The 27,026-nt window shown below is 48.2% G+C and overlaps 1 protein-coding gene across 1 annotated transcript in view; it reads left to right on the top strand.

Moving 5' to 3' along the window:
• The first annotated feature begins 2,358 nt into the window (after nucleotides 1-2,358).
• LOC144179924 (valine--tRNA ligase-like) overlaps nucleotides 2,359-27,026 on the top strand; it is a 71,842-nt gene continuing 47,174 nt past the window's right edge. The window contains exons 1-6 of the mRNA XM_077708346.1: nucleotides 2,359-2,705; nucleotides 3,102-3,174; nucleotides 8,582-8,682; nucleotides 9,609-9,736; nucleotides 20,530-20,776; nucleotides 25,547-25,666. Coding sequence (XP_077564472.1) covers nucleotides 2,562-2,705; nucleotides 3,102-3,174; nucleotides 8,582-8,682; nucleotides 9,609-9,736; nucleotides 20,530-20,776; nucleotides 25,547-25,666 — 813 coding nt within the window. The 5' untranslated portion in view covers nucleotides 2,359-2,561. The remainder of the gene's footprint in view (nucleotides 2,706-3,101; nucleotides 3,175-8,581; nucleotides 8,683-9,608; nucleotides 9,737-20,529; nucleotides 20,777-25,546; nucleotides 25,667-27,026) is intronic.

Below are 27,026 nucleotides of genomic sequence, written 5' to 3'. Positions count from 1 at the left end.
CGAGGCTCGTGCGGGAGCCCTCCGTACTCTCGTGCGCCAGAAAACGTTCGATGACCAGGTGGCCAGTGTGGTGTGCCGTGCTTGTGGCGAGGGGGACGAGTCCGCCGAACACTTGATCTTAAGCTGTGCAGGTCTCGGACACTGTGACAATATCCGCGAAAGTGGTCCGCCTCCGACCCTGCAGGCAGCTCTCGGCTTCGGGGACGCCGACGGTGTGGTGACGTGCGCGCTGTTGCGCGTACAAAGCGCCGCCTGGAACGCTGGTGTGCGACGGCAGCACAGGGACGTTAATTGTACATTCTGAGATTCTTCGTTATGTTATGCTTTTTTGTTTTTTTCTTCGTTCCTCGTATGTGGCTGAGTGTTGTCAAGTGTTTCTTTTTGGTGTGCCGTATGTTTGTGTCTCGTTCGGGCCGCGTTATTGTCGTTATGTTTGTCATGCATTTCTTTTTCTGTTTGTCCTGGCTAGCGTGTGCGCGGCACACCCACCCGATTGACAGGGTACAGCCAAAATATCATCATCATCATCATCATCGTGTAGCAATTTCCGGTGGGACTTCACTACGTAGTACATATAGCATCGTCCTTCGTTAATACTGGTTATACTAAAATAAATACTGGTTATATAAATACTGGTTATACCAAAACCGTTGGTCATTAAGGGTAACAGAGTGGATCCCTAGAAAAGGCAAGCGTGGCAGGGGGCGGCAGAAAGTTAGATGGGCAGATGAGATTAAGACGTTTGCGGGGATAAGTTGGTCGCAGTTAGCACAGGACCGGGATAATTGGAGATCAATGGGAGAGGCCTTTGCCATGCAGTGGGCGCAGACAGACTGGTGATGATGATGATGATACTAAAATGTGGTGCAGAAGTGGTTCTCCTATCCCTCTGTCAATACCCACAAATGTTATGGTCCTGTGCATATTAACTCCAGCAGGGATTTATACACACACCCCTAACACCCCCCAGAAGGACTTCGACACCCCCCCCAAAAGATTCCACAACCACAAGCACCCTGCCTAGGGATTTATACACCCCCCCCCCAAACATCCCATCGACACCCCCCCCCCCCCAAAATCGGAATTCTGCATAAACCCCTGAACTCCAGTTGGGTACGTTCTATAATACTGAACGCAAGGACACGGCAGCGGTGCACCCCTGGCGAAAACAACCTGCCAAATTCTAACCTCTATTATAAAAATCAACACAAACATAGTACAGTATAGCCCACTTATAGCGAACCCGGTTTTAACGATATAGCGGATATAACGAACAAATCTTCGTTTCCCGTTACCATTGGTATACATAGATTTTCTGTCCAGATATAGCGAAAAGCGGATATAACGAAGTGATTTCGGTTTCCCGTTGTGTTCGTTATAAGCGGGCTCGCCTGTTATGTGGATTTAGCAAGCTGACACCAACACCACGAAATTTTCATCCATCTTTCACATTCCAAAGTTCCTTCTATGTTGAGAAGTTATGATGTTGTGCAGCAATTTCCGGCATGCATTTCGTCTCTCTGGTAAGCAAACACACATATATGAATGCAAAATAAATACGTAGTACCACTGCTTTTCATCACCACAGTATTTTGCACGTGCCTGCTGTACTCACATAAAGTATCAAGCGATCTATTTCTAGAACTACGCATATTTCAATGAGCAGCACTTGACCGCTGAACGCGATGGTTCTCCGAGAACTGCTCATCGGTCACATACATATTATCATATATGATCGAGCACAGAAAAAGTACATGGGTAGAGCTTTTCCCATTGGAGCAACATGAGAATGCCTACCGGAATTACAAAAAAGAAAAAGTAAACCGGGGAGATAAGTAAGTTTCCACACTGAACTTCCCGAAACACAATTCAAGCATTCAACCAAGAACAACCCCACGAGTGGCCCCGCGGATCCAACATGTTGGCTAATATGTTAGTCAAATTTATTGCTGCAACTAACAAAGTACTGAGTTACTTACTACCACAAATTGACCAACAGCTATGCGGGCAGCTTGAAAATGCTAAGCAGAGAGCAGAGTGATTCGAAAGGGACAGCACAAGCCGCCCTGGTCGCGAAGCAGGCGAAGGCTCGAAGGCGTGCAAACATTTTTTTGTTGGCACGCGGCGTGCGAACTAAAAATAAAAATTGTTCCCACGCGACGTGCGAATAGGGTCACCCATGCTGTGCATTTTCACGAATTGTCGAAGTCAGCGCTTGTGTTGTGCGTCCTTCTTTCGTCCGGTCTGTTTGTGCGCTGCTGTTTTTCGTAAGACATGCTTTAACCAACTAGCCAACCTTTCGGTTTTGCTCCGCCCAAATTCGAGACTCCCCCCTCCCACAGAGTCACAATCGCCATCGTGACCGGAGGCCGGTTGGGCCGGTGTTGCGTCAGCGCCGAGGTGCTAACGGTGCTGCTGCATGCTGCTCCGGCCACGGCGTGCCACGCTAGCCACGCTCGCAGATTGTAGCCGCTGACCACCGCTGGTTGTCTTCCTTTGGTGCCTTCACAGCGATTCTGACGCGTCGGCAAGACTGTCGCTGGGAGTGGACTGCTGCAGCCATGCCACAAGACGAAAACGCCGTCGGACAGGGCGACGTTCAGAAGAGTGCCGTTCAGCTCAAGAAGGAGGCCAAAAAGAAGGAGAAGCTCGAGAAGTTCAAGCAGAAGCAGGAGAAGCTGCAGACCACGCAGCCTAAAACGGACGTGAGTTGCACTGCGCTCCGCGTTGGTATTCGGGGCCGATCGTTGGCCCGGGGAGCGGTTTCATTCATTCTGCGCGCTCCGCGTGCTGCTTTCTGACAGGAACTTACGGCACAACTGCGCGGAGTAGACGTTTTATGAGGAGCGTCCGTTCGTTTGTGCAAATATTGCCTCATTTTAGCTAGTGTCACGGGCAGCAGATCCAGGTCTGAGCCCCCGTCCTTTCCTGACTGGCTGCACCGCGCAGCGGTCGTTGGCCATTGTAGAGAATGGGGGTCACCGAGATCGTTAAGCCAGCGTTGGGCTGCTTTGGTTGTTTGCAGTCGTAGCAGGCTTCCGTTGATGTTGTGCGTTGCATGAGCTGGCACTGACCCCTGTCTCCAACTTTTCATCGCCCAGAAAAAACCCAAGGAGAAAAAGGAGAAAGAAGTGATCACCTATGACAAGCCAACGGCCTTTGGGGAAAAGAAAGGCAAGTGTCACCGAGGCTGCCCATTTTGGTCATGCATGCGATACGAAGTGCAAGTTTGGTTCATTTGTAAGATAGGCACGTTCAAAAGACACTTTTGTTAATTTGATGCGAAAGCTTGAGACATTTAGCGAGGCAATTGGGTGAGCATGTGAAAAAGTGGCAACTCGTGAGCCACTCTTTCGCATTGCCCCTGCGATCTCAGGTAGTAGTTTGCGTGATTGGCGGTCGCTGACAAAAGTTGGGGGGATTGTTGCGATGCCCGTGGTTTCGTTGCTTTGTGACATCGCTGGTAACGGTGTCTAGGAGGAAACTCGAGCGTTTGTCAGTAGAGTTTTCGCCAGTCATGGGCACGCTTCCGGCAAAAAGTAACAGTTACAGTTACCTAAGCACAACAAGTAACTCTGTTACATCTCTGTAGACGCGTTTTTATCCCTTCCGGAATTTTATTTATGTGCTACAGTTGTGGAGTTTGCAGGAGACCTGTACACGCAAAGAAAGGGAATCTGCATTGGTTCGTGTGTGGCCCCTGTTCTGTCTACCATTTTTCTTTCCACCAGTTTTGACCGGCGGTTGTGCGATGAGTTGAACGATGACGTAGTTCTTAATGTAGTTCTTAATTTTTTCTTAATTTCGTAGTTCTTAATGACGTCGTTCTCAATTTTTGGATACGTGGACGACTACCTGATAGTTTTAAGAAAGCGGGAATCTGCAACCTACCACAAAAGTGGCAAGTTTTAGGGTCCTTTAGGAAGGTAGGAGGCAGCCTGAGTTTCACGCAGGAGCTTCAGAAAGGGCAGAGTCTTAGATATTTAGATATAGACCTCTGCATAGCAGAAAACCACGTTTGCTGGGTGTACTGTCCACGCACGACTACAGGGCTTCTTCCTTTTGGATCCACTCATTCGAAAACTGTGAATCGAGCAATTGCCATTTTGTGCTTAGAGTGTGCTCTCACCAAATCATGTATTCACCGCATGCAGGCCAGCTTTTATGCCCAGCTGTCACGACTTGAGGAAGCAGGTTATCCTTGTCATCTACTGTCAGTTGTGTCTTGAGTCGCTACTCAAGAAAATGAAGCACTGGCACTCGAATCATTGGGTGACCAAAGAAAAGAAAAAGCGACCTGAGGTAGTGCCTTATGTGCACAAGGTGACCCATAATATAAAGCGTGTGGTCAAAAGATGTGATGTGCCTATTTTGTTCTCCACGCCGTGCAAGTTGGTGAGCCTGTGTAAGCGCATCAGCGGGGAAAGAAAAACAAGTTGTTGCAAAAAGAAGCACGGTGTGCAGTACGTGGACTGCCGAGTTGGCGTCATTGACGAAATTCCGCTCACTTGCGGTAAGGTGTACATAGGACGAACCGGCCAATATGTAAATGACCGCCCAAGGGAATATGATCTTTCCATGAAGAATGGCACCGGGTCGCACTTGCCCCATCACTGCCTCGATTGTGGCAATGGATGGATGCCTTCCACGACTGAGTGCAACAATCATTATAGGAAAAAGTCGTGACACCGTGGCGCGAGAACTGTATAAAGCGTATTTCATCCAGAAAAACAGCGCAGGCTGTATCAGTGAAACATCGCTATCACTGTTTCCTAATGAGTACCGGTTCCTAGACAACATGCTGTAAAAAGATGTGATTGTCATCTTCAGCAGTGGCTACCTTCTTTTTTCGTATCTTGTTAGAACTTGGATTTTTTGGTGTGTGTGTGTTTGTAGACAAGCTACTTATACTCCTGTCTTTCCTTGGAATAAATCAGTTGTTAGTTGCGCATCTGTCTCGTTGTTCTTCGTTTTTTCTGTCGTGGTTTTTAGCACTCTTTTTTCTTGAAGCAATATGCACCAACTAGCCCAACAGCATATTTTACAATTACAGAGTTTCCAAAAGTAACTTGTTGCAGTTACTGTGAAAACGTAATGTCGTTACTTTTCCGTTCCTATCACAAACCAGATGATAGAGTTTATTTAATACAAATGTACGAAGGCATGCGGGTAGTCAAAATTGCACGGGGTAAAACCCTAAACGAAAGGAACCTGAACAGGGGCACACTTAACTCCAATGCCAACAATTGTTGTGTAGGCCTCATTTTGTTGTGTCAACTTTTTTTGTTGACGGGCACCCTTGGTGTTGGGGAATTTCTTGTTTCCGCTTGACTCAAGACGATGGAATAGATTTAAGAAATCACCTTAAAAACTGACCTCGGCCTTTTGCAGGAAAGATAATACTCCTATCAACCTCCTCTCCTAAACTGCGAGGGCAGATTTGTTGTGGAAAGGTGGAGAGGATATGAAAAAGAAGAAAACCTGAAAAAGTGGGGAGCGCGAACGGTACGCCTGCCTTTAACGAGTGTTGCTGTTAGATATTTTTTTATAGAAAACGAGGAACTATAACAGCATTTCCTGTTGCAGTTACTGTGTAAAAAGTAGCAGTGTTACAGTTACATCTAACTTAAAAGTAACTAGTTGCAGTTACAAGTTACTGAAAAAAGGAACTAGTTACTGCCCAAGGGTGGTTTTAGCATAGTGGCTAGCGTACGCTATAGCTACGGCGGCGGGTGCCAGGACCCGATGGGCAGGTGTGCGTCGGTTCTGCACGGACGGTCGCCCATGCCTTGTCTATAGCCCGCACATTCGTTCCACTGAAGGGGCACCTCTGCCACCCCCTACCGCACCAGATCCAGATCATATGAACTCCAGCCCATCTGGGAGGGAAAGGGAACAAGGCGGCGCACGACCTCGCGCGAGAAATGACATGCCACACGAGGATTGGAAAAAACGTTGCCTCGGGGAGATTTACTCCGCTCCTGATGTACACAGAAATTACCCAACATCATCTACACTTGGCCCGACGCACCCTTCCCCCACCCCACCGACACCTATCTATCGAGCAGGCACACCACTACTGTGCCTTGCAAACTAACACCTTTCCCCACCCTCAAAGGGTTTGCTACAGTTAAACCTGGATGTACGAATTTCTGAATTTAACGAAGTTTTTTAATTCCCCTTTGAAGCCCATGTGTTTGTTAACTCTGTGTAACAAAGGGGTTGCGGTGGTTAACCTTGATGTAACAAATTCTCTAATTTGATCACTCATTGTTTTTGTGCGTTTATTGAAAATTGTCCGGAAAAATGCACTAATTGAGTGAATACTAGCACTACTGCAACAAGCCAGCAGCTACAAAAATGTCTAGAATCGCCTAAAGACAAATTTGTCATGATGACGATGACAATGCCGACGATGAATGGAGCGGCTAGCGTAGTCCCGTGGTTAACATAGCAGCCACTTCTGGTTTTGCTTGTGTAACGCGACACCACACCAGGTAGCTCGAGTAACTGCACTTCACTCTTTTTTTCGCCCGCACCATGAACTGCCATGCGTTTCCACAGGTGAGTGCGGTGCCGGTTCGGAGCTTAGGTTTTCAGGTGCCAGGCATGCCTGTTGGAGTGTAGTCGCGCGTCTCCACTGCTATCTGGGGTATCAGTTTGTCGGGGAAGAGTTCTGCTGCCAGAAACAGACAAGTTTTGTCTTTTCAAGACATCCTCACAATTTTAAATCCTAGCTAGCACACTTTCAACAATATTGAGTGCAGAAAAGATGATCTGGTTGGCGAGAAGGCGCCCTTTAGTTCTTAAAACGCGTGAACGTGCCAAAAAGTGTCAAAAGGCAGAAGTGATACTTAAGGGGGCAGTTGGGTCTTTGGGGCCGAAAAACGGTCAAAAAAAGCGTTTTCTCAAAAATGTCATTTTTGGCCTCCACAGCCATTTTTCTATCAGTCTGTAAATTTCCTCATCAAAAGGGACCATATTTTGTTGTTATTATATTATAGTAGCATTTTAAAGTGCACTCTACAGCTCAGTAAGCGCAGAATTCGATGGTGAAACGGCACTTTTCTTGCAATGCAAAGCTAGCATTTCATCCTCAGATATCTTGGCACCCAAAGCAGGTACAACTGTAATTCTTTTTGCTTCTGATACCGAAATGTGTGAAGAATACAATGTTGGAAACAAATTTTTCAAATGGAGGCTTTGGAAAATTATTATTGTGTTCAACTGGCACCACCTGCGAGCGATTTCTGGCAGAGCACGGGAGAAGCGAAGTTCCTTGTGTTGTAAAACGATCAAAAATAGCTGAATCAAAAAAGTACTTCCTATGTTGTATTCTTTAGTCCTTTGTCTGCCTAGCCACGCGGTAATTTCCATTCTGTATGGAGTGGTTATTTTGTAACTGTGACCCAAAATAATGGCAATTAATCATTAATTAACTCAAAATATAATCAACTTACAAAAGGTTTAATGGCAGATTTGAAATCAGCACAAAGAACTCTATAACGCAGTGCAGTTTCATTAAAATTGGTTGGTAAGTAAAAAAAATAGCTCTAAGACCAGTCTGCCCCCTTAAGTTTGTGAACATGGAGTTAAGTGAGCTTGTTTCTTTGGAGTGCCGTGTTGCGCCTAAGTTCATGCGAAAGTGGCAGGCACAACTCGCGCAGTTTTTCACTGACATGAATGATTGAAGGGTGAGCTTTACCTTCACTAATGTCCATCAATTTGACTTCGTTTCTGCTTCATTCCCGTGCGCCTTCCCCCGAAACCTGCATCTAACAAAAAACTGCGAACTTTTCACTACATCCGTGTTTAACTGTACTAACCTCGCCTAGCTGCATCTTCTGTGGAGCAGACTGCACTCATTTCCACATGGTTGGTGGATGCCCCTTCCACCCTCTCCCCAAACCGAATCTGTTCAACCCTCAGCTCTGGAGGTGTGCCCTGTCCAGCTCATGCCTGTCTGACCAGCTTTGGCTGGTGGAGCGGGCTGTAGCGTCCGGCAAGGCATATGAGCTCCTGGACTGAGGACTTGACCTCCTAAAGAGTCGATGCAAATTTTTCCAACAATAAAGATGTTTATCGTCCTCCTCCTCCACCTCCTCCTCCACACTTGTGCAGCTGGGTACCGGTAACCTGCTGCTGTAGCGTTAACGTACGCTAGCCGTTATGCTAAAACTCTCTAATGTGTAAAAACTTGTGCAAGTTCTTTCACGGGTGTGCAGAATATGTCGGCCATTTGCAGTGCTGTAGCCAGACAATTTTTCGGGGGGGGGGGGGGGGGGGGGTTTACATCGCTAGTAAAAAATAAAGAAAAGTAAGAGGGCTAGTCCCATCTTAGTTATTTTCCTTTTCATCTTTGTCACCTTTATCTTCACTTTTACCTGTGAATATATTGAGCCGGCGTGTAAGTAGCATGAGTGAAATAAAAGGCCGAAAAGAGGGGGAATGCGGGGCTCTGAAAATTTCTGTTCTGACACCGAAACGTCCCGTCCTGGCTATGCCCCTGGCCTGTTTGGGTGTGTCAGCTGCCAGCAGCCGAGCCCAGCCATGAGTTGTGAGTGTGGTGACTTCTGTGCAGACACATCGGGCCCAATGCCAGACGCCTACAGCCCGCGATATGTCGAGGCTGCCTGGTATGCCTGGTGGGAGAAAAGCCACTTCTTCAAGCCCGAATACGGAGTGAGTGTGGGGCACATGCAATGGTTGCACCGAGAACAGTCGACCAGGGGCAGGTGGTTTGTGCAAAGCTCGTCACTTTGAAGCATGCCTGGGGATGGCAGCTTCAGTTAGTCCCTGTGCCCCCTTGCACTGTTCAGTCAAAGATGTTGCATGGGCGATTGCGGGTACGAAAAGAGCTCACTTGCAACAGTGAATTATGGGAGCGCATGGAAATTGCTGTGGCTGTATATGTTAGGGGAATGAATGACTATAGGGTTTGGGTTATGTCTGGGTTAGGGGAAAAAGGAAGTGAAATAGGAATTGCAAAACATAGTAATTGTTTACAGTATCTGTTCCTGTTGGTTGCAGGCATGGTTTGACTGTTCATATGGGCACTGGGCGTTGATCAGGGGAGCACTGTCGGGGAGGTTCACACGGGCATGCACGAACACTTGAAGAAAGGGTCCACTACACAACTCTGTTTTTAGACAGCAAAGACATTTTCTGAGGTGTTAGGATTCTCTCTAATAAGCTGTACGTGCACTGTTATTGATTGCGGGGAAAAAGAAAAAAACCTCTCAAATACAGTGCAGGGTGGTAGGGTATGTTACCTTTCGCAAAAAACTGTTATTTTTGTGAAACGTAAGATACTCTCCTGTGCAGTTTGTTTGCACTGTGTAGTGGATAATTAGGTGTGCTAGCAATTTTGCAAAAACTTTACACTTTGCTGTGTGAGGTTTTTCACTGTTTTTTTTTTCTTGAAATGTGAAATGCAGGAAAAGGTTCTAGTTAATTTGCTCATTGTTTGCAGAGAAGCCTTCTTTTGGAACACGGGACAACCCTGGCTTTTGTTCTTGCGTAGCATTGAATCTGCAGTCGTGATTTTCGTAACGGTGGAGCAGGCCCTGAAGCGAGAGTGGGACGGGCTCTTCCTCCGACGAACGCAGGGCCGGGACCCCCGGGCGGAGAACCCTCGGGGCCGCTTTGTGATGGTCATCCCACCACCGAACGTCACTGGCAGCCTGCACTTGGGGCATGCCCTCACTTCGGCCGTCGAGGATGCCCTCACACGCTGGTGAGCCTCTTCTTCTGGCTGGCTTGAGTTGAGCTCATTTCTTGCTGGGAATGCTTGAGGTATGCAGAGTGCCAATATACACGGAGGGGAATCTGTCGCTGCAGTCGCGTGCGGTCAGGGGCAACATTAAGAGAACAACTCAGTTTCACTGCTGTGCGGCACCACCATGTCACCACTTACATTTGAATGCGTTTCACTTGCTCGCAGAGTAGTTTCGTGCCGCACCAGCAGTGTTTGCGTAACCGTGCATTAAATTTTTGCCGCCGTTTTCATCTGGTGGAATTAACCTGTCCTGGGCTTTCTTCAGGAGGCTGGGCTTTCTTTCTACATGGTGGCCGCTGCAAAAATATCTCGTTGCAATAATTCAGCCAGAACCATTCAAAGAAAACTTAGCTACAGCGAAAGTAAAAGCGCAGTGCTCGTTTGTAATGTCACATAGTCTTGTACCATTTACCAAACTGACTCGCCAATCTAACCCCAGGGTGCCTACCAGCTTGGAAAACCTGGAATAGCCAGGAAATTCTTCAAAAACGTGGCTCGGTCATGGAAGCCGAGAGACGGTTGATTACTTCTATCCCGCAACTGACACCTGCTACCAACTGCTGGCGCGTCCCTACGTACGAGCTAGACAATGCTACAAACGCTGGTATTGGCAACAAGAGCCCCTCAAAGGATGTCTCTACCCTGCATGAAGCGGCAGGCAAAGAGGCGTGCGAGCACTTGCCACCATACTACGGCGTGACGTCTGCAGCTGCTCGGGGGCTGCTACGAGCACAGAGTTTATAATTAAAACAGGGGGAAATCTGGCACTCTAGTATTGCTGCAGATTTCCCGAGACACTGTTATAATGTTAGGTGAGCCGTGCTTCAGCGATTGTGCAGTCATATACCGCGGAGTACTGTTCCACTGTTGTGGCATGGCTCGTCAACAAGCTGAAAAGGTGCCTGTGACTGCTAAAATCTTAATTATGGTCCTTAACTCTTTCGGGACCGCCCGAAAAAGTGAGGTCTCGCACAAATTTTTTATTACATAAAGCAAAGGCACCATCCTACCTTAGCATATACCAAAATACAGCTAATTATATGTTCTTTGACATACAATACCAAGTTTTACTTCAACACTGACGATAGAACCATGAAAAAATCTTAAAGTAAGAACTTTGTAAAAAAACAACAGAAAAAGATAGAAAAAAGCGTAAATATAAAAATATCAAAAAATAATAAAATTATTTCAGGATATACAAAATCTAACACAATGCTTTGTTTCTTCATCGCGAAAGTTTGATGCAGCTAGGTGTAACTGGTTTTTTGTTTTGTGCGTGATCTCTTTGGCACTAGGGCCATGGCTACGTCGTCGCCAGGTACACGCCGGGCTTTCGTCTCGGCGAAAACTTGATCCCTTTCTGAGATGGTGGCAGGAGATCACCACCATAGGTAGTTAACACCCTAGCGAACAAATATAAACCAGCCAGAACATATTTCAAGCGCACATACCTACTCCAGAGACAATTGAGACCGAAACCAACACCCACCTTTGAGCGCGATTTGATGTTCCAGGCTGATCGACACCTGAATCCTCACTCGAGCTGAAATCCGATCTCTAAAGCCGCATTCCGACTCTTCATTGCCACTCTCATCGTTAAAATCCACAGTAGAAGGCGAAGATATGCGAGACGAGATGAGGCGGATTTCTTATCGCGCTCACGCGAGTATGACGCCACGTTTGTTTACATTCGAAACCACTGCCCGTCAGAATAAAATATCTGATGCGTTGCCGCCTGGCGATAAAAAAAGAAACTTCACAAAAGAGAAAACTATAGTTTTCAAACTATCTCCTAGATGTCGCTAGGTGTTCCATCGAGCGAAAATTTGTATTCTGCAGGCTCGTGAAACCATCGATCATATGTGATCGATGGCCTATGGAGCGGTCCCGAAAGAGTTAAAGGGTCCATGCAGACAAAACACAAGTTTGGTTCATTTGATAGATTGCCTCGTTCGAATCACACTGACACCACTTTTAACACACACTTCACTCCAATAAGCTACATAATTGGGATAAAAGGAAATGGCCATGCGACCCACTTCTTGCTCATTTACCGCAACAGGACCTATGATGTCATGAGGCCTGCTGTGCAATGGACCTCTCCCGGGGTACGTCACGCGGCGGCCGTGACGTCACGGAAATCGCACGTGCTGGGTGTGGCCGGGAGGGTGGTTGGCAAAACATTCGGACCGGCACGCGGCGCGTATGCAGTGAGGCTGCATTAGACGCGCGCAAAAGTGTAATTGTTGTTTACGTGTTGGCTTTTCTGATGCCGGTGGGCTGCTGTGCTCTCGGCTACCCAAATTTTGCGAGCAAAATCAGTGGCATCAGACTTTTCGGAGTCCCCACAGAGGTAAATTCAGCGTGTGTTGTGGATGCGCGCTATGTGCCGAAAAGGCTGGCAGTCAAAGCAGCGACATAGTCTGCTCTTACTCGTAGCAACATTTCGCATTCTCGAACTTCAGCTGTTCTCCAAAGCGCAGTCATACCGTCTGCATTGGCAGTCCGCGCTGATTCGTGCAATGAAATGATACTGTTTATGAACCATCTGCGATCATGCAGCACCAGCAGAAATTTGCTCAAGTGAAATAGGGGGGGGGGAGGGGGAGGAGGGGGCAGACGGAAATTTTCTTGCTGCGAAATATTGTCATGTTTTGAGGAGGTAGAGCACTGTATTAAAAACACAATGAATGCCTAACCTGCTTAGGCGACGCGAAATAAATGTTTCGACAAGGGATCCGCGATAGCCGCCTGCCGCCAGATCGACAACGACAAGTGTGATCTTATAGGGGGATCTGTTCAAGACGAACGACATTCATTTCTTGTAAGTGCAATAAATTTTTACCTTGATCAATTATATTTTGCCTTGAGGATGACGGAAAACTGAGATGCTTGCCGTGCTCACATGTAGCATCGTGCCTTCGGGGCGAGATGGGCCGCTGACGCGACTCGAAAAATGCACGTTTGCCCTTAGCGAACAGACTCAGTGAATGTATTCATTTGTTGCGGCCTCCCGACGCTGGCGTATGCAGCGGGCGTACATGGACACTAACTTTAACTACCATGAAATAATGACTACCGAAAATATTTCAGTGCACTGTCGCAAGATATACGCACTAACCATATGTGGCTGCTATGTTACTCTCACAATGACGATGAACCATTTCGAGATTTCACTGGGGTAAAGGTAACAAAACAATCGGTCAATCTCGTAGAGAACGACATCATCGCGATATTTTTATTGGAATAATTTTTGCCTTTTGCTCTTCATATTTTTGTTTCGTTGCTGCTTATTTTACTATTTAATCCTTTCATGCTTTACCTTTCCTTTTTCCCCTCGACATGAAATCGTGTGTACGCCACTGTCTCCGGGCGATGCAAAGAGACCAAGAACAGGGAGCGTTTAGCTGCCTGAGGCACCGCGCTTAGCTTAAGCGGACCTCGAAAGCAACAATAAATTAGCTTTCCTTGGTATGTGTCCGAACACAAATAATCTTAAAAAACATTTTGGGATGCGTCGCAACAGCACCAACCTTCAGAATGACTCGTTTAGGCTGTTCTGCCGCGCACTGATTATCCGAAAGCGTCGCCGTTCAGTTGACCGTACGGTAAACGAAAGTGTTGCGGAGGTTGTAGATGCGGAAAACTGCATGGAGGTGCGACGGCCACAGCTAGGATAGCTAGACCCCCACCTGCAATGTGGGAAGCTAGTGACTGCCCGAACCAACGACACATCGTTCCTTTCGGGCGCCGCGCGGCCAGGCCGTGCCGTCGGCGCAGGCGCTTTCTGCCAACCGCCACCTCACTTCACGGCCGCCAGCAGGCGCCACCCGTCGCGCACGTGCGCTTAGTGACGTCACGTTGTTTACATACAGGGAGAGGTCCATTGGCTGAGGCCGGCAAACGCAAACGCAAATTAGGGAGGGCTTATAAACCTGCCAAACGAGCTGTTTGCACTTAAATGTGCGGCACATTTTTTTAATGGCAGTAAGGATTGGGGGGTGAACAATTAAAGTTACGAACGAACACGTAAACACTGAAGCAGTTAGGGCAGCACTTTGCCGGCTGACCGCTAACACAGCCATAGGACACGCTGGACTTCGAAACAACACTGACCATCTGACACAAGCGGCACGGTCACTTGCATCACCATGTTTGTCGAGTCACAGCTTACGTTTGAGGAAACGGTTAGTATGAACGGTAATAAATATAAGGCAGGTGTGGAAGTCCAGCCGGAAGCAAAGTGTGAACACTGGCACTGAAGCAGTATTGCAGTGCCATCTATGAAGTGTGCGATAAACAAGATAATCAAACAGGCGCCTGTGAGATTGGGGCAGCCCTGGTCAGCAGGCTGTATTTAGTTTTAAGGCCCTGATCTTAATACGTCGTTGTCGACATCACGAAAACACGATTTAGCGGGAGAATTGAATTTTTGACTTAAAGGGACCCTACAACACTTACCATCGACTACTTGGAATGTATTTTGGGGGAAAGTTTATTGCCCCAGCAATCTCCTCCCTCAAGAATTATAAAAATCCGTTCGCTATTACCGAAACTACGCGCAATGAGAAATCGCGCATAATTGTTCCCTCTGTGGGGACCCTCGTTTCCTTACGCCTCGCCTGCACATGTTTCCGCGAGCTGGGTGCCGCCATTTTGGGTAGCCGGCGCGCCACGTAGGTCGTGTCCTCTTCATGACCCCGCGCGACGCGCCGAACCGGCTTGCCGCAAACGTGTGCGGAGAGCGAGGGGGAAGGAGGACCGGTCGTCGCCTTCTCCCTCGCCGCCCTCTCCTCGAGCGCCGGGGGAGACCTCCTCTCCCCCCGAGCCGACCTGCGGGACGCGCGAATGGTCCGCAGGGACTCTGCCGAGAGATTCTGCCCTGATCGGTCGCCTCGGGATGCCTCCCCTGCTCCCGCGGCCGTGATGACGGATATCGAGGTCTGAGCCCAGCGGCTTGAGCGAGCGACAGGAGCCACTGTCTCCCCGCGAGCGATAGTCGTGTTGTCTGGTGTATGCACTGTATCTGCCAGGCAATAAAGCCTCACTTTGGATTGCCGGAGCCTGTCTACCGCATGTGAGTACTCGAACCCGTGCGTGAGTCTTCGGATTCCGCAGGGCTAGTGTACGGCGCGTAGCGTTCTCTAGCAAAGCTAGCCGGGGTCCTCTGCTATCCCGTACGTTAGCCCACATTGGCGCCCAACCAAGGTTTTTTGCGATGACAGGGCGGCACTCCCGCTTCTCGTTGCTTGATTCCGAAGTTGAGGGCTGGTTGTCGGACGAGATTGCTTGTGGTAACGGCTTGCGGGACGCCACTGTCGACCCGCTGCTGTCCGCCACCGTGCTTACGCCAGAGCTTTGTCGAGGCGGCGCCGATCTCCCTGATAACCGACGCGCCGCGCAGGAGAGTTACGGGAGCCATCCCACTTCTGCCGGCGTGAGGCACTCCGACAGCGCGAGGTATGATTACCCAGTCCCGCGCCTGTCGGCCGCCACCACTACGCCCAGGCCCCTCTGGGGCCCAGGCAGCGCTATCCTAGCAGGCAACCAAAGCGCCGTGCGGGAGAGTCACGGGAGCTATCATCCCACTCCTGCCGGCGTGCCGCACGGTGTCGGCGGGCGGAACGCTTCTTGCGACCACCTGCCGTCACCACGGGCTGCAACGAGATCATGCCCTCCGGGCCTTGGTCGTAGCAACCCAGCGGATATGTTTGCAAAGGAGGAGCTGCGCCGCAGCGCTAGCGCACCCGGCCCCGCCGTGTACGAGCCTCCCGGCTCTAGCGGTGCGGCGGTCGCCTCGTTCGCCGGCGCGTTTGCGCCACGAACGTACCCCACCACGCAGACCTCGCAAGCGGTTACGGCTAGGGCGCACGTCATAATTGTTCCCTCTCAACTGGACCGCGGACAGCGCGACGAAAGCTACGTGCTCTCTCCCAGAAAGGGGCTCGCGGAATTCTTTTCGGCGGCGACGGGCTTCGATATATCACATGCCAGGGAGTTTTTTCCTTTTCTCTGCAACGTAGAGGGTTCTATTTCCGGTCTGGTGCCACAAAAAAGCAGGCATGGCTGCCTGCTCGCAAGCGCGCGGTCAGGTTGGTAGGGCATTTTCGAAGCAATAAACGTTTGTTGTCGAGTGGTCTCGTTGAAAGGGGAGTATTGAGCCCGCCACTCAAACTATGCACGTACTCAAAACACGAATGAAGCAGCAAAACTATGCGTACAGGTTCAGGCATAGAAGAGGTTGGTACACAGCGCCGACGACGGCGGATCATCACAGGAAATGAGAAATAAGTCGCGAAGTTGACCAGCGACAGCCAATAGGACAGCCATGGCCCAAATGACGTCGTTTAGGCCAGCCATGCTAGGGGTCGGTCATTGAAACCTCATTTGCCTTTGCAAAAGGCACCTTGTATGATCAGCTGAATGGATTTCTTGAGTTCCAGACAAGAAAAAGGTGGTCAAAGATCCTTATGAATTCAGGCATAGCATGAATTCATGAGGTTTTTCTGCATCTTTCACAGTGATTTGCGCGCTGACAGCTTCACGTGCAAGTTGAATATTTGGCTCGGGTATTCCTGGCAGTGTAATCTTAACGTTGCGCAGGTTTACTTGCACTGCACAAAAAGTGTTGCAGGGTCCCTTTAAAATATTTAATTTCTCAGTGAATAAAGCATCGTTTGCTGCCGAACAAGCACTTGAGGCCCTATAAAACACTAAAACTTTCGAATAAAACGAACTTGTATGGCCCCTTTGAAGAGGTTATTTGATTAACAAGAAAGTTCAGCTGATAAAATTTTTTTTGCCAAATTTTAAAAGCTTTATGAAGCTTGAAAAAGAAAAAAAAAGTTACCGTTGTTGTCTTGATCGTCAAAGGCCACAGAAATCCTGTTGCAAGCCAGAGCAAGTAAGCTAGGAATGCGTCCAGCTGACAATTATAACTTAATGGTTGCGAGCATGGTCTCTGCGATCAGCTGCTGGCATGGCATCTCAACCAACGTTACTAGAGTAAACTCAGTTTCAAAGCTCTGCCAAAAAGACGGCCCGCGTGGCGGGTGCGAGAACTAGTGGCGCTGTAGTCGAGTCATGTGCTGCCCACGGTGCGTCGTCTGCCGCCATTGCAGACAAACGTTGCGGCTTTCTGTAGTGCTATTGCTAAACTTGCTCCTCTATCATCTTTCCAGTCGACCAGCTTCATCTTCATCCTTCCACTTGACATTCCGGCATCACATTTGTGCACTGCTTAATATGCATTAGGCCGTCTGTATGCATTGGCCCGCATGCGTTGCTCATTGGTTGGCTAAAAATTGACAGTCGGCCTACATTTGAGCTGTCTACTTTGCATTTAACTTCCATGTACGGGAGTTTCTGAGGGAATGAGCATATTCAGCATAGTTTTGATAACTGCTGTGCCGTCGTACCTCGATCAAGCACGACCCAACATGTTTGCAAATAGCAGTGCCTTTATATGTGCCTTTATGACCGTGTGGCAACGAGACAGTTTTTGTGAATCTCGTCAGTGCAATGTCCTGTTCACCAGCTTCCGAAGTAGAGTTCCTGTGCTCAACTTCTAGTATATGTGCCGGGCTGGCAGGGGTGAGACAGCTGCGCATATTGCGCAGATTTGATACAAATTTGTTTTCCTGCGCCAGGCTGCTCCAAAAGCTTGAAAATTGGTAAAATTGCGCCAAACTGCTCCAAAACAGTCTGGGAGCCAACGATTTTAACGCTCCCATCAGTTTCAGTGGGGAAAAATGCTTACTGACCACATAATTTTCCATTACCCCCAAGATGATGCTGTTTCTAAAAATTAATTGACTGATCATTCAATAAAAAACTCGCATAAAACGGTACCCGAAATAGTTTTTTCGGAAGACACAATGTCGGGTTGCACATGTTATATTCTGTATGTTTTTAAAGCTTTGCCATCGAAAATCATTGCAAAGTCTTGTATAAAAATACTAATGTTTACTGAGGTGACAAAATGACAATGACAAAACAGCAATTTTCTGAGCGCCGTATCTCCGGAACGACATTACGTACGTATACGGGGCGCCGCCATCTTGGTATAGTGAGGATCGGAAAACATGGCCAGCGGGCGAAGCAGTTGCTCGTAGTTCAGGCTAGTTAATTCTAGTTCAGGCAGACCGCTCTCCGCAGATTTCTACCGTGCTTTTGGTTATGGGGGTGGCTAGGTTTAGATTTAGTTTGATCTGTTACGGGAAGTTGCGCCACTCGAAAGGTGGAGTTCATAGAAAACAACCGGTGCCCGCGAATTCACCGTGTCTCGCGTGAGGCGCGGTTCGCGCTTGAAGTGAAATTTCTGACTCATTGCGTTGTTATAAAACGCGGAGTTATTGCTGCCTTTGACGGCGAGCTTGCAAGCGGCGGGAATGGGACGGTCGACACTTCAAAAGGGGCGGCGCAGGCTACATCGCCGCAAAATGTTCAAGCAATGTCCGATAGCGGGACGGGCTATTATTGCACGCTAGTAATAATGGTTCATCAATCTGAAGTGAAATTTAATGCCAAAAGGGATATGGATGAACATATCAACGTTACTCAAATTACGATCGATCGTGAACGTGCACCTTAGTGTTTGATATGGGAAAGCTAGTGGGGTGCGACGACTGTCACCTCGCTTTGCGTAACTTTTGCCGTGGCTCTACACTTGTGCTTAATTAAAGCCAAGTCTGGGATTACAAAAATAATAATTTAAGCATTCCCATGATAATAAAAATGCCTTACGATTGCTTAGTTTTTCAACTTGATATTTTCAACGGAACTCCATGTTATCTATACATAGGGCCTAAGAATTTAAAAATGGTTTGTAAAAGGTAGTGCATTTGGTACCTCGTGATATTCTGGTAGAAAAAATTTATTAAGAGGCTGTTTCAGTGTTATATACATTCAAAACCGATTAAAAAGTGCTCTTTCCCCCCGAGTTGCCGAAAATTGGATTTTTTGGGCACCTAAGGTGACATAAAAAATATCGTTAACTGCTCCAAACCAAGGTTCTTCTGCTCCAAAATCGAGATTTTGCTGCTCCAAAAACTGCTCCCAAACTTGATTCAGCTGTCTCACCCCTGGGCTGGTCTCACCTCATCCAACCTTTCTGCTGTTTGTGGTGCGCACAAGACATTAGATCACCAAAGATGAAAGTTCGCCTTGGAGCTCAGACACTCAGTTCATTTGTGGCAGACGCTCTCGACTTTTGCAAGTTCACGTTGAAGCTTTAATCCGCAAAGCTTTAAAGGTGCACATGGTACGCCTGAATTCATAAGGATCTTTGACCGCCTTTTTCCTGTCTGGAAATCAAGAAATCCATTCAGCTGATCATACAAGGTGCCTTTTGCAAAGGCAAATGAAGTTTCAATGAGGACTTTAAAAAAAAGAAAGAAAAAAAGACTGAATTCTACATAACAGGACACGAGGATCCACAAGGCAAACCAGTGATTGAGGGTCTCAAGAAAATCGTATTTGTAGGACTTGTACGCATGCATGGTGTCATAGCACATTTTGATAGGCTTGTGGAAAACAGGGAAGCTGCAGAATTTGCTCGCGCCGAGGACCAGTGGAGCGTGCCTACCCGGTACATTAAGGCACGCTCGTCTAGTTACGTAAAGTCATGCTCGTCTAGTTACATGAAGGCACGCTCGTCTAGACACTGGCACCAAATTTTCCTCTAGTATATGTTAGTATGAAGCTATGCGAAGCCAAGTTCGGTGACATGCAGAAAGAAAGCATGGTTGGGCATCCAGTAAGCAGGAAGTGCAGAGAGCAGCTAGGACAGACGGGGGTGGGATAGGTCATATGTATCAGATTCTCACAGTGGACGTGGGAGCATGAACCATGCATGCGTGAGGTGCCAAGTGAGTGAGCAGTTTGGCTCTGCCATCTGAATATGCCATCTTTTTTCGAGGGGGCGTAATATATTTTTAGAACTGCAAATAAGGGTGTAGGAAGTATTGCAGCAGACCTAAGTGTAAAATAATCGCATACCCGTTGTAATGGTGCCAGTTAAACTCTGCTAAACAATATGCACAAAAAAAATTACATTATCAAAACTTTTGTGTTGGCTCAAAAATATAAGAAGTCGTTGCTTAAAGAAGAGGTCACGGTAAAAGAAATCCCAGATTTACATTGTGTAGATAAATACTTCGTGAATTCTTCCAAAAAAGTAATCTGCGGTCCTTCAGATACAAAAATAAATGTTAATGGCCTTGCAGTGAGGCAGTGTCTTGATTTTAGACTGCGCTTGTGGATGGTCTTGCTTATTTATTCATTTATTTATTTACTCTCACTTGACAGTCATTATATAGAAGGGGATCTCTCTCTCTGGGCTGAAAGCAGTAAGGCGAGCAAAAAGTGCAGGCATTGACATTTTCAACCATGTGGAAAAAAAAAAAGGTGTAATCCCATGGTCAGCGTGGGGCAAAGTAAACTTCTAGGGACTTCCTTCACATCGGAGCTCTTGGTGACATGTTGTGACCACAGGAGTGTGTTTTAATTGGGCCTGGGAACAGTGACAGACAAAGGATGATCTGCCGAAGGGTGCATTCATGGTGTGAGGGTGGCTGAGGGGAGCCTTGTCTCCATGGGTTGTCAAAGCTGTGTCATAGTTTAATGTTCCGAGTTATTGGATTCACACTTTGCGTGGCCTGTTCAGTGTGTGGAGAAGACTTGTTGTGGCGCTGACCCCAAAGGATGCAGGGTCAGCGGGCGCCTGTTGCACCTTTGCATTCCGCCTGCAGGCACCGCATGAAGGGGCGCACCACCCTGTGGAACCCCGGCTGCGACCACGCGGGCATTGCCACCCAGGTGGTGGTGGAGAAGAAGCTGTGGCGGGAGACGGGCAAGACCCGGCACGACCTTGGTCGCGACGCCTTTGTGCACGAGGTCTGGAAGTGGAAGCAGGAGAAGGGGGACCGCATTTACGAGCAGCTGCGCATGATGGGCTGCTCGGCGGACTTTGACCGGGCCACGTTCACCATGGACCCGGTGAGCGGCTCCTTCCTGCTCCAATGGGACACACCAGGGGCGAAGCGATTGGATGAAAGTGGATGATCCGGATGGGATGCAGTCAGAGCCCTTGCTATACTCGGGTACAAGTTAAGAACGGCAACATAAGTTGCCGCTGTGCCTCATCACCGCAGCCGCATGTAACTCTGCAAGGTGCACGTAGCGCCTTACTGGGAATATTTTGAACATGACACAAGTCGTTTCCATGACTTCTTGGACTTACTGCAGCGACGACAAACAAACTACTTGAGAAAAGGTAGACGATATCACGTATTCATAGCAATCTCCTTTCAAAACGCATGCACCCATTGACATTCGGGTTCGTCGCTTAGGCTGAGTGATACCGTACATCAGCTAGTGCCGTTCTTAACTAGTTCCCGAGCATAGTACACCCCTTTTCATGTTTGCAATTCCACTCTGATGATGCTGGTGTGGGTGCCCACTGCTCGTTCACTTTGTGAACCTGGATATGGGCTTTGCTTTGCTTTGGCTTTTATCGATAAAAATAATAATCAGCTGCCGTTGGGGGCCGACGTGTTCATTTTATCTGGGAAAACATCGGTGTGGCGGTCACCGCTTGACATGCGAAGTGCGTTAATGCATGCTGTTCTTTTGGCCATGTTTCAACCACCCTGAGTGCGTTTGCGTGAATTTATTTAGTAAAAAAATCCATTCGAAAGTGCTGCTCTCCTCTCTCCATCCTCCTTGTGTATTTCCTAGGATGTGCACTCTTTCATATCGGCTTGACTACGGAAAGTGCAGAGCTTGCCGACCACAGTGCCAACAAAATCTGTTGGCCAGCCATCGCAAAGATTTGTGCCCTGGAGAATGCGGCTGTATTTTGTTAGTTCGTAGACTGTTTTAAGCTTAGTAAAGTCAATAAAGTCAAAATAACTCCACATTAGCACACATGCGTTACATATATATTGGCTTACAATGCTTTGCTTTACTGGTGTTCCCAGCTGCATATGTGTGGACGACCGGTGTGTTTCTGGAAAATCTGAGGCCAATTAATTAAAGGCCAAAGGAGAGTCCCAAAAGCTAGTCTATGTAGTCAGGAATTAAAGTTGACCGAAGCTTTTATTGTAAAGCGTAAAACCTAGGTACTAGAAGCACTTTGTGTGCAGGATGAACTAGGAGACCAGTCTGCAGCATGACCACACAGTTGCGATCGCTTTTTCTGCCTGAACGAGCGCAATGTACTGTTGATCGGGTATTTGTGGGGGCGAGGGGAAAGCTTACTGCACAAGCATTATTCAGGGGATGCTCAGTGGAGCATTTCTGAGGTCACTGCAGAGTGGCTGTAATGTAGCTGAGAGCTGTGCAGTGTAGCAGACATGGTATGTGTGTCCTTTAGCAAAAAAGAAAAAAAAAGAACAATTGCTCTGCACAGGAGCCGTGGTGCAATCACCTGTAAATTTGTAGAGGTGTATTTGACACAAACAGGTGTCAGTGAAAAATAAATACTGTTTTATTTATTTTTTAATTATTAAGCAGCTGCGGGTATGCACCGGTCTGTCTCCTGTCATCTTTTTTGTCCCATGTTTAAGCCGCAGCCGCAATAAACTCGCCACCAACCTGTTTTGCTTAACGGAACTTGAAATTGAAAAATCATGAGCTGTGATGCCTTAACTGGACCTGAAGCTTGAAGAAGGCGTAAGGATCATGTAACCAGACTATCAACCGAGGAAGATGGGAATATTTTTCTTCAGCATGGGCGCGTTGTTTACTAGCAGACCAGAGCAGGCCATGCCCTGCGATCCGTTGGCTTTTCAACAGGGGAGCTGTTTAACCCTATCAGCCCTGATTTTTTTATTTCAAGTGAAAATTGTTTTTTCTGCGTGTTTTCGTACAGCTTTGGACCTCAAAACAACAGAAATGAAAAATTACGCTAATACTTCAAGTATTTATTAGTTTACAGGCACAACAAATAATTAGGTAATTAAGCAATTAAAAATTTTCTTTCTTGCAAAAGCATTTTTTTTTCCTTTTTGTCGTAAAACCTATGACATCCTTATGTTACAGAAAAAAATATAAAGCTGGTAGTCCAAGCATTTACAGATTTATAGACATTTTGACAAACCGGAATTTCCGTTTCCCAAAGCCCTGTTGTCGTACCCTGTGTCCACTGAAGCTTCGTGTGTTTTAGAGCACTGCACGGGCCTGATTTTAAGGCCCGAGCCCGGCCCGAGCCCGCTTCGCGAAGCCCGTGCCCGACCCGGGCCCGTAACACCTAGCCCGAGCCCGGTCCGGGCCCGGGCATTCATAAGTGAGCCTGGCCCGAGCCCGGCCCGGGCCCGCCATCTCAAGCCCAGGCCCGGCCCGGCCCGGTAATTTATTTTTTGGCCTAGGGAGGGCCCGCGCGTGTGTGACCAGGCCCGGTCTTTGACGCTGAAGAAAGTTTGTTTATTATATCCGGACCATCAGACGGAGCATCTAGTCTGTACAAGCACGTCATAAACTGAACGCAAAAAATAAGGGTTTAAAAGTACACGTAGTTTAGCTTTCACCGTCTGCAGTTCACGCCACATCGGCGTAACAATAGCTCGTATTCTTAGACGAGACACACCATCACATTTGATTACCAGACTCTTGGCAACTTCACGTGGTTGTCTCGGACACAAGTTGGTATTGCTGAATTTTTTTGATCCGCATTTGAATCAACGAGTATGTACGCGCGTTGAAATACTTCACCTGCAGCGGTTGTTAAGCGGTGGTGTTTCTCTGGCATGCGTGTTTGATTCCCGGCCACGGCAGCGGCATTTTGATTGGTGCGACATCTAAAACACACGTGTACATACATAGACATAGGTGCACAGCTCCAGGATATCTGAATTAATTTTTTCCCCTCTTGGGCATTCCTTGTAATCGTATCTTTGGTATGTTATACACCAAAATATAAAATCTTGATGCAGTACAAGAAATGTCACTAAAATTACAGTATAGTGAACATCAGACCTAGCAAAACACGTTTTTAAAACAATGCGTACAACTAACAGCAAGAAGCGCGCAAAAATAAACCACGAATATTCATTTTTAAGCTCTTCTCTACACTTCACGTCGGACCTATTAACGCCGTGCCTATGAATTCAAGCCCGAGCCCGGCCCGGGCCCACGGCAGCATCGAGCCCGAGCCCGGCCCAGGCCCACGGCGTCGAGCCCGAGCCCGGCCCGGGCCCGCGGCATTGAGCCCGGGCCCGGCCCGGGCCCGCCGAAAATCGACTTCGGGCGGCCCGGCCCGGCCCGCGGGCCGGGTCGGGCCCGGGCTTTCGGGCCGGCCCGGGCCCGTGCAGTGCTCTAGTGTGTTTCATATCGTCCAGCCCCGCGAAAACTCAACAGTGGTGATGTTTATCGCAAGAGGCACCCTTGAACAACCCTTGCACAGAAAACTAGCAGTTTTCATTTTGTTCTTAATTAAGGCATTAGAGAATATTATGTGTTGTGTCGTCGAATGACGACGCCAAGGCCGAAAGGGTTAAGCTTGAGTTCCAGCCGTGCGGTGCAGCAAAAAGTGTAAGGGGAAGTGGCGAGGAGGAAAGGAGCTGTCGAGCAGGTGTGGGGCGGCATGCGTCAGGGATGGGCTGCACCTGGTGGTGACGTCAGCTGTGTTCTCCCAGTCCAGGGAGACTGCGTGCACTCGGTGGCACTGCAGTGTCTGATCGACCGGTGAGGTGGGTTCATCGAAGAAGAGCCAAGACCACTAGCTTCACCGTTTCCTCAGTCATTAGTTGCGAATTTTTTCTTTTTTTGTTTTTTTGCCCCCCACTGCCAGTTGCCTTGAACGCAACACCGAGCTTCGTTTCAATCAAGAGAGTGCTTGTTCTTATTTATTTAGAGAGCGTTATTTATTTGTCTTTCTTGTTCGGCAGCACACGATGCTTTGTGCACTGAGCAATGTAGCTATTAAACGCAACATGTCGATTCTCGCGCTGCATTGCTGGTTTTGTGCTGTCAGCAGTGATGTAATAGAGGGAGGAACCAAAAACAGGTAGGAGTGTATTGACCTCATGTGGCATCTAAATGCTGCAATCCGACAGGAACTGGAACTGAGTTGGCCATCAGTGTTTCTTTTGTAAGTTTATCAGCGAAGGAAAAAACATGGACCCCTAGTGATTGTAGTAAGTGCAAAATTTCACTGTGCTCGCCATCATTGTCCAAAATGTGGGGAGCTAGTGGTATTTGCAATCCTGTCTGCTTAGTCCTTATTTTGATGTGCTTAAACATGACTTCCCCTTCATTGAACGAGAAGTTGTGCCGTTCCACGAACTTTCGGCTTTTTGCGCGACTTTGAGGAACGCCAGCCAGCTATGCGTCGCAGATGCGATACGAAAAAATGGAGTCAAGTAGGAATGCCAGAAGAAAGAAAGGAGTGTCATGGAATGGACAATTGTGAGAATTGGCTTGTGTCATTATTTGTTGTTTGAAGTTTGAGTGCCTTGTGTTTTCAAGCATCCCCGAAAAAAAAATGAATACAGAAACGTTTGTACCCACTCTGTGTGACCGAAGGCAGGGACCCCAATGAATGTGGCCGCTTGTGCAAGAGTGGAGAAAGATGGGGGAATAATGGCCACCACTGGTTCGATTTGAGCAGGGCAGCCAAAGTAATAGGCCATGGGAAGCAGTCCGCTGTTTCTGCAGCTTTCATTGTGTCCATTGCGTGTTGGGTAGAGGGTGAGTACAGGGTGGTGGGGAGTGCTTTCCCGTTCCCGCGCTGTCTGTCTGATCGAGCTGGCACCCTCGCCCTTGCAGAAGATGAGCCGAGCCGTGACGGAGGCGTTTGTGCGACTTCACGATGAGGGGCTCATCTACCGCAGCCACCGGCTCGTCAACTGGTCCTGTACCCTGCGCTCGGCCATCTCCGACATCGAGGTAAACCTCTCTGCTGCTTGCATCAAGTCTGGTGTGCGTTGTGGGTGGCCCAGGGCTCTGTCACTGCCCCGTGATTAGCAGACCAGGCTCGGGTACAAGCTGAGAAAGGCTCACGGAGTGTCTCCTTCCGCCCAATCGATCAGTGCGCGCACACGATTTGAAGTGTGTTGTAAACATTGAAGTCTGGAGTCCCAAGGCCATGTTTTGACCATTCTCGGAGTGTTTACGTGACTTTATGTTGTAGAAAAATAATTTCTTTACCGTACTTACCCGATTCTAACGCGCACTTTTTTCTGGAAAAGTAAATCGAAAAATCGCATGCGCATTAGAATCGGATACGAAACCGCAACTGCCAAAACAGCGGAAATTTCGTCCCACCCATCGCCATCGCCATCTCAAGATGGCGCCAAAGCTTTTAGTGACGATTTTTCGGACGCAGGAACCATAGGCGCCTAGGCTTTTCTATCGGCGTTCACACAAATCGTCAAATCGTTCCACTTGCACGCTTGATAACAGCAATGGCAGCAGCGGCTCTCATGCATTAAAAATGAGCGGTCGGCTGAAGCGTGCACCTCTGGAGAAGCTCGCGGGATGGACGTGCGAGGTGTGGGCCACGATCCCATCGACCACGGTTGAACGTTCGTTCAGAAGTGTGGCATCGCGAACGCGCTTGACGACATCAAGGACGAGATGTTGTGGTCAGCGGAGAGCGACGAGGAGTGAGATGAGTGAGATTACTTCGAGAAATAAATCACCCGTTCCTCTCGCATTCGTTTTTCTTGCTCACAAAGTTCCCTGCGCGTTACAATCGGAGGTGCAAGCTTTTTCGTTTTTTTTTGCCAGGAAAATCGGGTGCGCGTTAGAATCGGGGGTGCGTTAGATTTGAGTAATTACGGTATTCTAGGCCTTACTGAGCGATTTTTGTGTTTACATCTTCACCCCTCATACATAGCGACTGATTTGGCGCTCGTTGCCCTAGCCGGCCTTGCGCCATAGAAATCCAAACATCATCATCATCATCAGAAAAATAATTTCCAAAGTGCTGTCCTCCTTTCTGCATCCTCCTCGCCCATTTCCTATGATATTCCTTGTGGGGCTTGCTCGAGAAGGCTTGGGCTGGCTGCGCTACTGGGCGGCTCACCGACCCTTCGACAGAGTCAGTTGGCCGGCCGCTAGCGGGTCGTCGCGATTCGTTCACTGAGTTGAAACTAAGCCACGACAAGATTTTTGCCTGTAAGAATGTGGATTTAGTTTGTTAGTTCGTAGACTGTGTCATGCTTAGTGGAGTCTCTGAAGTCAAAGTAGCTCCACTCAAGCACACATGCGATGCTTCACTCTGCTTCACTGGAGCTGTAAGCTG

The sequence above is a fragment of the Haemaphysalis longicornis genome, unplaced genomic scaffold (genome assembly GCF_048455015.1).
Source record: "Haemaphysalis longicornis isolate Haplotype H1 unplaced genomic scaffold, Haemaphysalis longicornis Haplotype H1 scaffold_1, whole genome shotgun sequence".
In the NCBI taxonomy this organism is placed as follows: Eukaryota; Metazoa; Arthropoda; class Arachnida; order Ixodida; family Ixodidae; genus Haemaphysalis; species Haemaphysalis longicornis.
Note: the sequence above shows the minus strand (reverse complement) of the source record. Positions and strands in the feature narration are given on the sequence as shown.